Below are 13,976 nucleotides of genomic sequence, written 5' to 3' on the forward strand. Positions count from 1 at the left end.
TGTCAAAGGGTGGGTCCTTTCCATCCCATTTCACGCTCAGATGGAGCCCTGTGTCCGGAGGCGCAGCGAGGGGTGAGGTCGTGCAGAGTCACCACTGGATTTGGAGTGTTGAGTGGTGGGGAGCAGAGAGCCCGGCTCAGCTGGGGGTAGGGGCGCAGCAGCCTCGGGGGAGGGCACAGGAGCAGTCTCGCAGGGGAGCAAGGCTGGGGACTCCGGAGTGTGCCAAGGGTGAAGCCCAGGGCCAGTGAGGATTTGCTGGGACCCCGTCCCATCCCCAGAGCTGCAACCACAGCTGAGCCAGGGGTGGGTTTTTATGTTCAGAAATTCCGCAAGCATCTGGTGTTGCAGCCTCACCTTGTGCTGCGGGCAGTGAGTCTAGTGGATACTGTTGCAAGGAGGTCACGGTGCAGGGGCGGGGAGGTCACCGTGGTGCAGGGGCGGGGAGGTCATAGTGCATGGGCAGGGAGGTCACTGTGGTGCAGGGGCGGGGAGGTCACCGTGGTGCAGGGCAGGCCGTGCCGGGAGCATGGCGGTGCCCCGGCGGAGGGGATTTGGGGGACAGAGGAGGCTCACTGTTAAAAGTGAAACTCAAGCAGCTAAGAGGACATTGACTTGTCAAGGATGCCCTCACGTCTCCTGGGGACCTCTGAAGGCCTCTGACGCCTGAACCGACAGCCAGAGCCCGGCCATCTTCTCTGGGGCAGGGTCCTGGTGCCCCTGCTGGTCCCCTGGCACGAAGCCGCGGGACAGGAGCAGACAAGCAGTGCCCGTCTGCCTGTGGGGAGGGCCGGGAAGGGGCTTGGGAAGGGGCTCTGCTTGGGGCGCTAATGAGCTGCATGTCCCCCCGCCCAGAGATGAACGAGCGCTGCGGGAGTGGAGGGAGCGAACCCGGCCCAGGAGGATGGCGGAGGAGGCGCCAAGCAAGCCCCTGCCTCCGCGGTGGAGTCTGGTATGAGGGGGCCAGTGGGAGGCGTACTGTCCAGTGCTGGGGGCACTGCGGTCCCCACTGAGCCGACGAAGCCCGAGGCCAGACAGCAAGCAGCCCAGCCACCTTCTGCGGGCCCTCTGATGGGCCTGCGTCCTTCCCGTGCGAGGAGTCGGGTCTCCGGCCAGCAGGGCCGGGGCGAAACAAGCGCCCCCACCCCGAGGCTGAGGCGTGCCACGGTGTCTCTCTGGGTCTCCTGGGCCATGGTCTCAGCCTGGGGGCCAGGGCGGCGGGCTGCGTGGCCATCCCCTGTGTTCCTGCATGCCAGCTCCCAGGTCGTGTGGGGCACACTCCACCCTGAGTGCCACGCGTCTCCCCTGTGTCTCCCCAGCCCCCCACGGGTCTGAACCCTGGCGTCCAGGGTGGCCTGCCTGCTGAGCACGCCAGCTCCCCTCCCCTGTGAGCCTGTCCTGGAGGGGACTGTGCCTGCTCACACCAGCACCGTCCCGCCGTCCTGCGTCTGTGCTGCTGCCCTCTGTGAGGAGGCCGCTGTGGCACACGGAGGAGTCACTTTGTCCACGACCCCCCCCGTTCCCCCCCAGCACAGACCTGCTGTTCACGGGAGGGTGGCCGGATTCGCCGGGCCGTCCAGGACAGCCTCCCCTGGTCGTGTGTCCGCCCACCGTGCGCTTCCAAGTGTGCAGATCAGTTACGTTGTCGGGTGGCTTCTAGGACTGGGCTGAGCTTTCGCGTCTGGGGTGAGAAACCACGGAAGGGATGTGCTTGCTTTCTGCGCGGCGTACCCGGGTTATGGCGCCCATCCACCTTGGTCCCTGTTTGCGATGCTGCTCCCCCTTGGTGGCCGGGCCATTCCTGGGGGACCCTGGGAGGCCTGCAGAGGCGTTCCCGCACACTTGTGCCTGCCGTCCGCCAGGCGGGCTCTGGTCTGCAGCAGGGGGACCCACTGGCACCTTCCTGTCAGGAATGGAATGATCTGGCCACCTCACGGTGCCCATGTTGCCTTTGTCCATTTAAACAAAGCAATGGTTTGTTACCCTAAAAAAAAAAAAAAAAGACAGTGGAGCCTTTTTATCCATGTGCAGAATTATGGGAGGACACACACATTTTGGAAGCCAGTGTGGTTGGGACCCCAGGTCCTCAGAGTGCCAGGCGGGGCAGGGACTGTGCCTTTCCCATGGAATCCGTTGGCTCATTCCCTCACCTGAGCTTCTTACGAAGGAGACAGGAGAGCAGTTGGTTCTCTCACACACGTTCTGGACCCAAACCCCTTGTGTTCTCTGCAAACTGTTAGAGCAGCAGCAAAGCCACAGTGGCTTGGGAGGAGACCGTACTCCCCGCCCTACCTTGACCCCTCGCTGGGGGTGGGCTGTCCTCTGCCCCCTGTGTCGTGGGCCACGTGTTCTGTGCCCCGTGTCTTCATGGTGTGCGTCCTGTGTCCCCTCTGTCATGTAAACATTCAAAATCCGTGTTTCGCCACTTTAGGAACAAGACTTGCACAGGTAGACATTCTTAAGAATGCCTTCAGAGCTTTATTATAGCAAAAAACTGGAAACAATTTAAATGCCAGGAGATGGGGTGGCTCTAAGTAAACTGTATCCCAATTTCAGGTTACCCCTCTGGCCGCGGGGAGATGAGTTGGCGTGCTACCTACTGGCTCCAGTGTCTGGAAGAAATCCTTACGAGTTAAAACAGCCCAGGTCGAGAGAGCCAACGAGACTCACGCTGGTCTATGAGAGCATGCCATGGCCTAATGAGAAATACGTTTGTCCCTTATCCCCACACGGCTGTAAAACCCCGTGGGACCTGGGGTGGTGGCGTGTCTTGTTATTCACAATGAGCCCCGGGGAGCACAGCTGAGTTTATGCGGACTAGGGATGCAGGGTGGGCCCTATGTAGCCTCGCCACGTGGCTGGTCACCAGAGAGGGTGTGTGGCTCTGCAGCCTGCCCAGCACCTCGTCCTGTGCGGCTCTTCCGGAAGCTGTTCCTGAGTCACAGCCTCTGTGTTGAGTCAGTGCGTGTGAGCAGCTGTGTCTCTGAGTTCCGTGAGCCACTCTGGCGAGTCATCGACCCCACGGGGTGGTGGGAGCCCTGCTTGGTTGCCGGTCAGCCAGCAGCGTAGGGGGCAGCCTGGCCCTGAGGGACCGAGCCCTCTGCCTGGGGGGCCTGCGCCACCCTCCACTCCTGGTGTCAGGATGGAGTTTGGCTGTGGGCTCCTGAGTGGAGCATTGCCGCACGTGCGGGCAGCCAGCCCAAGGTGGGTGAGGAGGTGAGGGTTCCGTGAGCTGTGGGAGCCGAGCCAGGAGCAAGCCCCCAGCCACTGACCTCCTGCACAGGGTGTGCTTGTGTCGGTGCTGACAGGCACCTGCCCGCGGGGCCGCTTCCCCGCTGCGTCCTCGCCCGCACAGGAGGCTCTCACCTTGCTGGGGCTACAACACGCTTGAAAGCATTTGCGGGAATTTCCAAGCATGCGAGATGGAGGAGGGTGGTGCAAGGGCTGGGTGTCCCCCGCAGGGCTCTGCAGACCCTCCCCCCGTGCCCCCTACAGCTGAGCGAGTTAGAGCAAACCCACACGTCCTATCATTTCACCTGCATGCACTTAATACATATCCTTCAGGGATCAGGACTCAGCACGGCCACGATACAGGACTGCCGCAAAGAGCAATTAGGAAATAAATACTTTCAGCCCACCAGCCAGTCCCTGCCCAGCGCTCCCATGTGCTGCCAGACCAGGCTTCGCTCTTCCCCTGCCCTCCCCTGGCCCTGAGACCGCTGGTTCTGCTCCTGGCCCCGTGCCTGCGCCCCATTGTCACCCAGACCCAGGTCCTGCCTGGAGACAGGACTCTGCACAGGCCCAGCTGTCCCTTCCCAGCCCCGCCCAGGGCCCTTCCCTCCACGAGCCTCCCCCCGAAACCCGAGCCCAGGGTTCAGGCTGGGCAGCATTCTGCAGTGAGTGTCGCTGGTGCCCCCAGCTCCTGGAGGGACATGTGCTCTTTGCCCCCACCAGCCCCTCTGTCCCGGGGTCTCCCCTGACCACCTCATTGTCAGGCCTAGCGAGAAGCTGTTCTTGTCCTCCTTGGGTCAGGCGTCCCCAAGACTGGCTCTGTCCCTGGCAGCCAGGCCTCATGGTCTCTACCGACCTCCCCCTCTCGACGCCCCCCCACCGCCGTCCAGGTCTCTCCAGTCCCAGCCCTCCCCGTCAGGCCGCTCAGCTCATGGCTGCCAGCCTGCCCCCGCCTGCCCTCCAGGGCCTCCTGGATTCTACTTGTCGTCCTGCCTAGACCCTCTTCTCTGCCACAGGGCCTTTGCAGCTGCTCTGCCCTTGCCTGCCGGGCCTCCACTCTTCCGTGAGTCCTCGGAGCACACGCAGCAGCTCTGGAAGGTTCCCTGGCTCCTAGATGTGCACAGGTTCCTGGGCTCCCAGCCCCCTGCTGGCCAGGAATGTCCTGGTGCCATCATCCACCGCCAGGCTCCCTCCTCAGCCAGCCTCTGGCTTCTCAGGCCAGACACACAGGATTCACGGTCGCCTGTGCCAGGTCTTGCCTGCTGCCCATCAGCCCGATTCCCCTTCCGCCTGCCCTGGGTGCTGAATGGGACGGACCCAGCAAGGGGCCCTCGATGGAGGGTGCACCATTGAGAGTCAGGTGCCCAGGGCACACAGCCCCACAGCACAGCTCCTTGCCCGTCCACGCCAAGGTCCTGGGTGCACCTCTCCTCTGCTGGCTGCCGGGACCCCCTCCCATTACGCAGAGGGGGTCGTTGAGACCATGGCCCGGCGGGTGGTGGGCCTTGGCCCTGTTCTCAGAGTTGTAGTAAGGCGCCCTTGTAATTGTGGAGGCTGTCGGCTGGTGTGCTGCAGTATGCTCCTGTTTGTAAGATTCTGGTAAAATACACACCACGCACGTGAGCCCTCCCCCACCAAGCACCCAGCTCAGCGGCGTCCAGCACATTCCCCGTGTTGTGCAGCCAGCCCCACCCTCCAGCCCCGCGACTCTCATCCTCCCAGACGGAAGCTCGGTCCCCATCCCCTCCCCCGCCCTGGCGCCCACCGTCTCGTCTCCGTCTCTGACGGTGCCGCCCCGGGGACCTCACGAAGGTGGGGCACGCGGTGCTGGTCCTTCCGTGTCTGGCTTCTCTCACTCGGCATCAGGCCCTCGGGGCTGCTCCTCGCAGGGCTGAGACCCTCCTCCCTTCCTCCCTTCCTCCCTTCCTCCATGTGGACGCCCGGGCCCCTTCCAGCTGTGAACCATGCTGCTGGGAACACGGGGTGCAAACATTTGTTCCAGTCCCTGCGTTCAGTCCTTGGGGGTGTGTGCCCAGAGGTGGGATCGCTGGAGCTAACTTCTTGCATGTGGTTAGTTCTAGTTGGAATTAGTTCTAGTTGGAAATATGACTTCCTTGATACTCTGCAAGAAGAAGGGTATCCTGTGATGTATAATTTGTAAACTACATGGAGGTACTGTACACAATCACCGTTGTATTTTATAGCATGAAAACTTCAGAGTATTTGTATAACCTGGAATGACACAAAATTTCATAAATCAAATAGGAAATACAGAAGCTCTGAAACAAAAAATAAAAAATTTTAACTTCCTAAAACTGAAATTTCTAGATGGACTAAAATACCATAAAGTCAAAAGATACAGGAACCTATCTGTAACATGTTTTGAGACATAAGGTTACTATCTGTGATGAATGACTACAAATAGACTTTTTTAAATTAAAGAATCCAATAGAAAAGTGGGCAAGGGGCAGTCCCCAGAAGGGGAAAGCTGACAGCGGTCAGCAGGATGGAGGCTCAGCCTGCTTGGGAGCTGTGGGGGTGACGCCATCAACCAGCCACTCAGCAGGGCTGCGTGGGACAGACTGTGGGGACAGCGGTTGCTACAGCATGGGGAAGTAGCTCTTTAAGTTAAAAATGCGAATTTCTTTGAGCTTTTGGTAATTTGTGCTTTGATAGCAGCAGTCCGATCACAAACACCGGCACACAGAGACACACGTCTGTGGATTGCACTGTCCTCTGCAAGGTGACTGTGTACCAGTGAAAGCCAGCCCCGCGTGTCCTCCCCAACAAATGGCTGCGTCAGGCTCTGTCCCTGCGCAGAAGGGCTGTGGCCAGCAGGACGCGGGACACAACAGGGCGCCACCCACTCACCTTGTTTCCCACCCTGCCCCTGGTCCTTGCTCTCAGCAGAGGACTGGGTGTCTGGGAAGTCTTCCTCCTCTGTGTTTTGTACAGATAGTAAAATGTAGCTGGGAACTTCTTTCCAAGTAATGTACCTTTATACTAAAAAAAAAAATTAAGTTGCATGTCTGACTTTAAAAAACACCTACTAAATTTACATGTGTTCTTCTCTTCCTGTTGGAATAATGTTTAGGAGAGTCCTCATTATGTAAAAGTGGGCCAGCTCCCGCCCTCCCCTCTGCCTGCCCCCCTCCCCCCGCCTGTGGTATTAAGCGTCTTCTAAGGCTCAGGCATGTGATGACCAGACAGGCCCTGGTAATCCACTTAGAGGTGCCATGGCAGCAGAGACCGTTGCAGGCACAGTCTAGGTAAGCGTTACATTGATCCCACCAGACTCCAGCTGGAGGAGCCCCTGGTAGGAGGTGTTCAGCACCTGCCTCACCTTCCCCTCCCCATCCCTGCACGTGCCCTGTCTTCCCCTCTGCCCAACTTTCTGACACCCTAAGGGGCATGCCTCCTCAGAGACACATGCAGACAGAAGCACAAATACACACAGGTGCAGACAAAGGCGCATTCAGGTACATGCACACAGAGATACACGGGCACAGGTGCGCGCGCAGAGATACACGGGCACAGGTGCGCACGCACAGAGATACACGGGCACAGGTGAGCGCGCACAGAGATAGACGGGCACAGGTGCGCGCGCACAGAGATACACAGACACGTGCAGACAGAAGCACAAATACAGGTGCAGACATAGGCGCATTCAGGTACATGCACACAGAGATAGATGGGCACAGGTGCTCACGCACAGAGGTAGACGGGCACGTGCAGACAGAAGCACAAATACACACAGGTGCAGACAGGCGCATTCAGGTACATGCACACAGAGATACACGGGCACAGGTGCGCACACACAGGTGCACTCGGGTATATGGACACACATACGCGGGCACAGGTGCGCGGGCACAGGTGCGCACAGAGATATGCAGGGACAGGCACAGACAAGTACTGACACAGGAGCACACAGTTACATGTACACACAGGTACTGACACAGGTGCACGTAGGCACAGGTGTAAGCACACAGGTGGGTGTGCGCGCACACACACACACACAGGTCTAAAGCTCCCTGAGGTGGGAAGAGATCAGTCTGGTTCTCAGACTCCATCCCTGAAAGTGGGGGGAAAGTTCGAGATCTCTCACCCCTCTCCACCTGCGGTCCTGTGGATGCTGCAGGTTTTCACTTGGAATCACAGTGTGCTGTATACAAAAAAGTCAACTTTGAAGTACTTCTCTTGGGTTTCAACATTTATTTGTGCGGGTTCGTGATGTCATTGATCTAAGAGCCGTGACTTTATGACACAGGCTCTGCAAGGACCCGACTCCTCCTCCCCCCCCCCACTTGTCAGTTGTGGAGGAGTGCTTACGCATTAGCTTGAAACTCAGCAATCGAAAATATAGTGGCGTCCACTGGAGAGACTTGGGGCCCATCGTAGTGTGTTTTCTGTCTGTTGTGAGGAACAGAACTTCGGGCAGGGATCACCTTCCAGGCCCACCTGGCATCCCCGTGCCCGGCACCTCTGCGCCCTGCCCCCCTGCCCTCCCACAGCCAGTGGCCGGCCGAGCCCGAGGCGGGAGTGGGTGGAGCGTGGCCTCCTCAGGACAGCCACTGATGCGCCTCCTCACAGAGGAAGGACGAGCCCAGTTCCCCCCGGGCGCGCGCTTTGTGTGAACGGCAGTGTCCCCTCGGGTTCCTAGAAACATCTTGTGTTTTCCCAGGTGGCCTCAAAGATTCCCTTTGCCACGGATTTGATAGATAATGAGAAAATGCCAGTGAATCCGTCTGGAAAAATGAGGCCAAGCAAAGAGAAGTCGTCAGAAGCAAGTAAAGACAAGAGATTGGTACCTGGGATCCAAGTTCCACAGCCCTCTGCAGACACTCCCCGCACCAGTGCTCATGGGCAGCAAAGGAGGGCCTGGCCACCCCCGCGGCAGGCTCCGAGGAGAGGAAGGGGGAGGGCGGGTCCCTGCCCTTCCACGCAGGGAAGAGCAGCTGCTGGGGGCCTGGCATCTCTGTTGTTTCCTGTGTTCGCGCTTCAGGGGTGTGCTTGCTCAGACCCGATGCTGACCTAGCGTCTGCCCCCTGGGAATGCCCGTCGAGCCCCTCACAGATCCCCAGCTGCTGCGAGGCCGCTGTCTGTATGGTGACCCACCCGAACTAAATCTGTGTGTGTGTGTGTGTGCATGTGTGTGTGTGCGCGCGTGTGTGCGTGTGCGTGTTTGCATGTGCGTGCTTGTGTGCGCACATGCTTGTGTGTGCGTGTGCGCGTGCGTGTGTGTGCGCGCGTGTGTGCATTTTGCCAAAGAACCGATGTCTTTGCACACAAGACACTGATGCTGTGATTCTGCTCTTCTGCACCCAGCAGCCCCTCCCAGGCATGCTGGGAGAGCCACGGGCGTCAGGGGGCACTGCTGGAAGGCCCTGGGGCTTCAGCACCATCTCCTGGGTCCCTCTTGCTTCCCTAGCGGCTCCCTTCTGATCTGCACCAGCCCCGCCTTGGGCGCCGAAAGCCTGAGTGGAAGGGAGCTGTGGGCGTGGCTGGGGGACTCCCAGGCTCGCAGGAGGACCGGCCTGGCCACCTGGCCTCTGCACCTGCTGGCCCTGCCCACCACTGTGTGTTTCAGCGCTCTGGAGACCAAGCGTGGTTTGAGAGGCCTGGAGGAAGGTCGTCATGGTGTGACATGTGAACAGCAAAGGGCTGTTCTCGTCTGGGGAGTCATTCCTCCTTCATGCCTAGAACACTTGGGGACAGTTTTATAGGTCTGCACACTGGATGAACCCCCAGCCATGTGGAATGGTTTAGATGGACATGGGCAGCAAATGTCTCCTCACAGCTCATGAGCGTCACTGTCAGGAAGCCCCTGGCCTCCAACCACCCTGTAGACAGGGCTTTACCGAGAACCAGGGTTGGAGGTGCAGACACTTGGATTCTGTGTGGAGCAGGACTGGGGGCTGCTGGGAGGAGTGAACAAAGCCAACACAGAGCCTGCTGCCGGTGTGGGGCTGGGGTCTTCTGGGAGGCCCTGGCTGAGGGGAGCCGGCTATGTTCCCAGCAGACTCACCTCAGACTCCACGGCCAGCGCACATGCTGGGGCACTGCCACCCTCCCACACACCCTTCCAGAATGCTCTGCTGTTCTGAGCGTCCTTGTTTTAAAAGCAAAGAATATATATGAGCCCAAAGCCCTGATGTTGGCAGAGAAAGTACATCTAAAATCCTAATTTAATACAACCTGTTTAAGGATTTATTACAACTGTGTATTTCCTTTGAAAACAAAGACCTTCGGGTGGAGCAAGATGGCGGAGGAGCAGGAGACCTGGATTTCGTCTGGTCTCAGGAATTCAGCTGAATAGGGATCAAACCATTCTGAACACCTACGAACTCAACAGGAGATCGAACAGGAGAGTAGCAACAACTCTCTGAACAGAGAAGCGACCACTTACTGGAAGGTAGGACGTGCGGAGAAGTGAATCCGAGGCGATCTTTGGGAGGATGGACGGCGGGGGAGGGGGCCTCCGTCGGCCGCTTCTGGCAAGTGCTAGAGCCGCGGAGCACAAAATCGGACCTTTTAGAAGTCGGCTCCGCGGAGGGACCTCGCTGCAGTGGCTAAGCGGGGGGTGGGACCCTCGCAGGACAGTGTGGTCTCAGGACCCTTGGGGTCACAGAAAGCCCGGGGGTGCCGGAGTGCGGCAGAGCTCCCAGGGATCGGAGCGGGGAAGCCGGCTGCAGAGACAGAGCCGAGGCGCGGGCTCTCAGCTCGGGGTGGCCATAAACCGTGATCGGCGACACAGGCCACTGCTCCTCCAGCAGGGACCCAACAAGCGGCAGAGCCGGGGAGACTCCCCTCCCTCCCCCGGGAGGAGCGGCGCAGGAGCGCACCGCAGGGATCTGCTGGGTTTGGAGACTCCACACGGGGTCGGGTGCCAGACATAGAAACGCTCGATCACAGGCCGGGTGAGCACGGAGTGCGGCCAGAGACTGGGGACACGGGAGTGACGGCTTTTCTCCAGGGGCGCACTGACGAGCGGGGCCCCGAATTCTCGGCTCCTCCGGGCAGAGATTGGGAGGCCACCATTTTCACCCTGGTCCTCCAAGGCTGTACCGAGAGCTTGCAGGGAACAAAAGCTCCTGAGAGGGGCGCCTGGGTGGCTCAGTTGGTTGAGCGACTGCCTTTGGCTCAGGTCATGATCCCGGGGTCCTGGGATCGAGCCCCGCATCGGGCTCCCTGCTCGGCGGGAAGCCTGCTTCTCCCTCTCCCACTCCCCCTGCTTGTGTTCCCTCTCTCGCTGTCTCTCTCTCTCTCTTTCTGTCAATTAAATAAATAAAATTAAAAAAAAAAAAAAAGCTCCTGAGAGCAAACCTGAGCAGCTTGCTTAGCCCGGACCAACAAGGGCGGGGCAATTCCACCTCCAGCAAAGACATTTGGGAACCACGGCAACAGGCCCCTCCCCCAGAAGATCAGCACGAACAGCCAGCAAGCCAAGACCAAATTTACCGATCAAGGAGAACGGGAGAACTCCAGCGAGAGGGGAATACTGCACATAGAATTCATGGCTTTTTTTTACCATGATTCTTTAGTTTTTCAAAGTTAATTTTTTTAACTGTTTTTTTTTTGAATTTTCTTTTTCCCTTTTTCAACCAACATTTTATCAATCCTTTTTTAAAAAAACATTTTTTAATTTTCATTTTTAGAGTCATATTTTATCCCTTCATAGTAGTTACCCTTATTTTTGGCATATATATAAAAGTTGTTCTCTCTTTAAAATTTTGAGATACAGTTTCTTCTAACAGATCAAAATATACCCTAAATCACTAGTGTATGGTTTTGTTCTAGTCTCCTGCCTGATCACATTCTCTCCCTTTTTTTTCTTTTCTTTTTTTTTTAAATCTTCTTTCTTTTTTCAAACAACTTCTTATCTTATCAATTCCTTCATAAAATCCTTAATAATTTTTTTCTTTACAGTCATCTTCCATCCCTTCATCGTATCAACCCTTATTTTGTACATATATAAGTCTTTCTTCCTTTAAAATTTTAGGAGGCACTTTCTTCTAACAGACCAAAATACGCCCAAAATCTAGTGTGTGGCATTGATCTATACACTAGCCTGATCATATTTGATCATATTCTGTTTTTTTTGTTTTGTTCTGTTTTTGTTTGTTTTTATCTTTTTCTTTTTTTCTCTTTTTTATTTCTTTCTTTCCCCTTCTTTTCCCCTGGTTTCAGGTCTTTTCTGATTTGTATAGAGTATATTTGCTGGGGACGTTGTTAACCTGTTAGCATTCTGTTCTCTCATTCATCTATTCTCCTCTGGACAAAATGACAAGATGAAAAAAATCACCTCAGCAAAAAGAACAAGAGGTAGTACCATCAGCCAGGGATCTACTCAATACAGACATTAGTATGATGTCAGACCTAGAGTTCAGAATCATGACTTTAAAGATACTAGCTGGGCTTGAAAAAAGCTTGGAAGTTATTAGAGAAACCCTTTCTGGAGAAATAAAAGAACTAAAATCTAACCAAGCTGAAATCAAAAAGGCTATTAATGAGGTGCAATCAAAAATGGGGGCACTAACTGCTAGGATAAATGAGGCAGAAGAGAGCATCAGCGATATAGAAGACCAAATGATGGAAAATAAAGGGGCTGAGAAAAAGAGAGATAAACAACTACTGGATCACGAGGGCAGAATTCGAGAGATAAGCGATACGATAAGACGAAACAACATTAGAATAATTGGGATCCCAGAAGAAGAAGAAAGAGAGACAGGGGCAGAAGGTATATTGGAGCAAATAATAGCAGAGAACTTCCCTAATGTGGGGAAGGAAACAGGCATCAAAATCCAGGAGGCACAGAGAACCCCTCTCAAAATCAGTAAAAATAGGTCAACACCCCGACATCTAATAGTAAAACTTACGAGTCTCAGAGACAAAGAGAAAATCCTGAAAGCAGCTGGGGAGAAGAGATATGTAACCTACAATGGTAGAAACATTAGATGGGCAACAGACCTATCCACAGAGACCTGGCAGGCCAGAAAGGACTGGCATGATATCTTCAGAGCACTAAATGAGAAAAATATGCAGCCAAGAATACTATATCCAGCTAGGCTGTCATTGAAAAAAAAAAGGAGAGATAAAAAGCTTCCAGGACAAACAAAAACTAAAGGAATTTGCAAACACGAAACCAGCCCTCCAAGAAATATTGAAAGGGGTCCTCTAAGCAAAGAGAGAGCCTAAAAGCAGCATAGATCAGAAAGGAACACAGACAATATACAGTCACAGTCACCTTAGAGGCAATACAATGGCACTAAATTCATGTCTTTCAATAGTTACCCTGAATGTAAATGGGCTCAATGCCCCAATCAAAAGACACAGGCTGATAGACATTGGGGAGGGTATGTGCTACGGTGAGCGCTGTGAATTGTGCAAGACTGTTGAATCACAGATCTGTACTTCTGAAACAAATAACGCAACATATTTTAAGAAAAAAGAAAAGAAGATAACAGGAGAGGAAGAAAAGGGGAGTATGTCAGAGGGGGAGACGAACCATGAGAGATGATGGACTCTGAAAAACAAACTGAGGGTTCTGGAGGGGAGGGGGGTGGGGGGATGGGTTAGCCTGGTGATGGGTATTGAGGAGGGCACGTTCTGCATGGAGCACTGGGTGTTATGAACAAACAATGAATCATGGAACACTGCACCAAAAACTAATGATGTAATATATGGTGATTAACATAACAATAAAAAATTAAAAAAAAAAAGAACAGGCTATCAGATTGGATTAAAAAACAAGACCCATCCATATGCTGTCTACAAGAGACTCATTTTAGACCCAAAGACACCCCCAGATTGAAAGTGAGGGGGTGGAAAACAATTTACCATGCTAAAGGACACCAAAAGAAAGCTGGGGTGGCAATCCTTATATCAGACAAATTAGATTTTAAAACAAACACTGTAATAAGAGATGAGGAAGGACACTATATCCTACTTAAAGGGTCTATCCAACAAGAAGATCTAACAATTGTAAATATCTATGCCCCTAACATGGGAGCAGCCAATTATATAAGGCAATTAATAACAAAAGCAAAGAAACACACTGACAACAATACAATAATAGTGGGGGACTTTATAACACCCCCCTGACTGAAATGGACAGATCATCTAAGCAAAAGATCAACAAGGAAATAAAGACTTTAAATGACACACTGGACCAAATGGACTTCACAGACATATTCAGAACATTCCATCCCAAAGCAACGGAATACACATTCTTCTCTAGTGCCCATGGAACATTCTCCAGAATTGATCACATCCTAGGTCACAAATCAGGTCTCAACCGGTACCAAAAGTTTGGGATTATTCCCTGCATATTTTCAGACCACAATGCTTTGAACCTAGAACTCAATCACAAGAAGAAAGTAAGAAAGAACTCAAATACATGGAGGCTAAAGAGCATCCTACTAAAGAACGAATGGGTCAACCAGGAAATTAAAGAAGAATTTAAAAAATTCATGGAAACCAATGAAAATGAAAACACAACTGTTCAAAATCTTTGGGATACAGTAAAGGCAGTCCTGAGAGGAAAGTATATAGCAATACAAGCCTTTCTCAAGAAACAAGAAAGGTCTCAAATACACAATCTAACCCTACACCTAAAGGAGCCAGAGAAAAAACAGCAAATAAAGCCTAAACCCAGCAGGAGAAGAGAAATAATAAAGATCAGAGCAGAAATCAATGAAATAGAAACCAAAAGAACCGTAGAACAGATCAACAAAACTAGGAGCTGGTTC

The 13,976-nt window shown here is 54.1% G+C and overlaps 1 protein-coding gene across 1 annotated transcript in view; it reads left to right on the forward strand.

The window, feature by feature from the left end:
• Positions 1 to 13,976, forward strand: part of LRRC27 (leucine rich repeat containing 27) — a 44,447-nt gene that overhangs the window by 19,972 nt on the left and 10,499 nt on the right. Inside the window, 2 exon segments of the mRNA XM_027596948.1 lie at positions 853 to 949; positions 7,910 to 8,022. Of these exon segments, the coding sequence (XP_027452749.1) occupies positions 853 to 949; positions 7,910 to 8,022 (210 nt within the window).

The sequence above is a fragment of the Zalophus californianus genome, chromosome 15, assembly GCF_009762305.2.
Source record: "Zalophus californianus isolate mZalCal1 chromosome 15, mZalCal1.pri.v2, whole genome shotgun sequence".
In the NCBI taxonomy this organism is placed as follows: Eukaryota; Metazoa; Chordata; class Mammalia; order Carnivora; family Otariidae; genus Zalophus; species Zalophus californianus.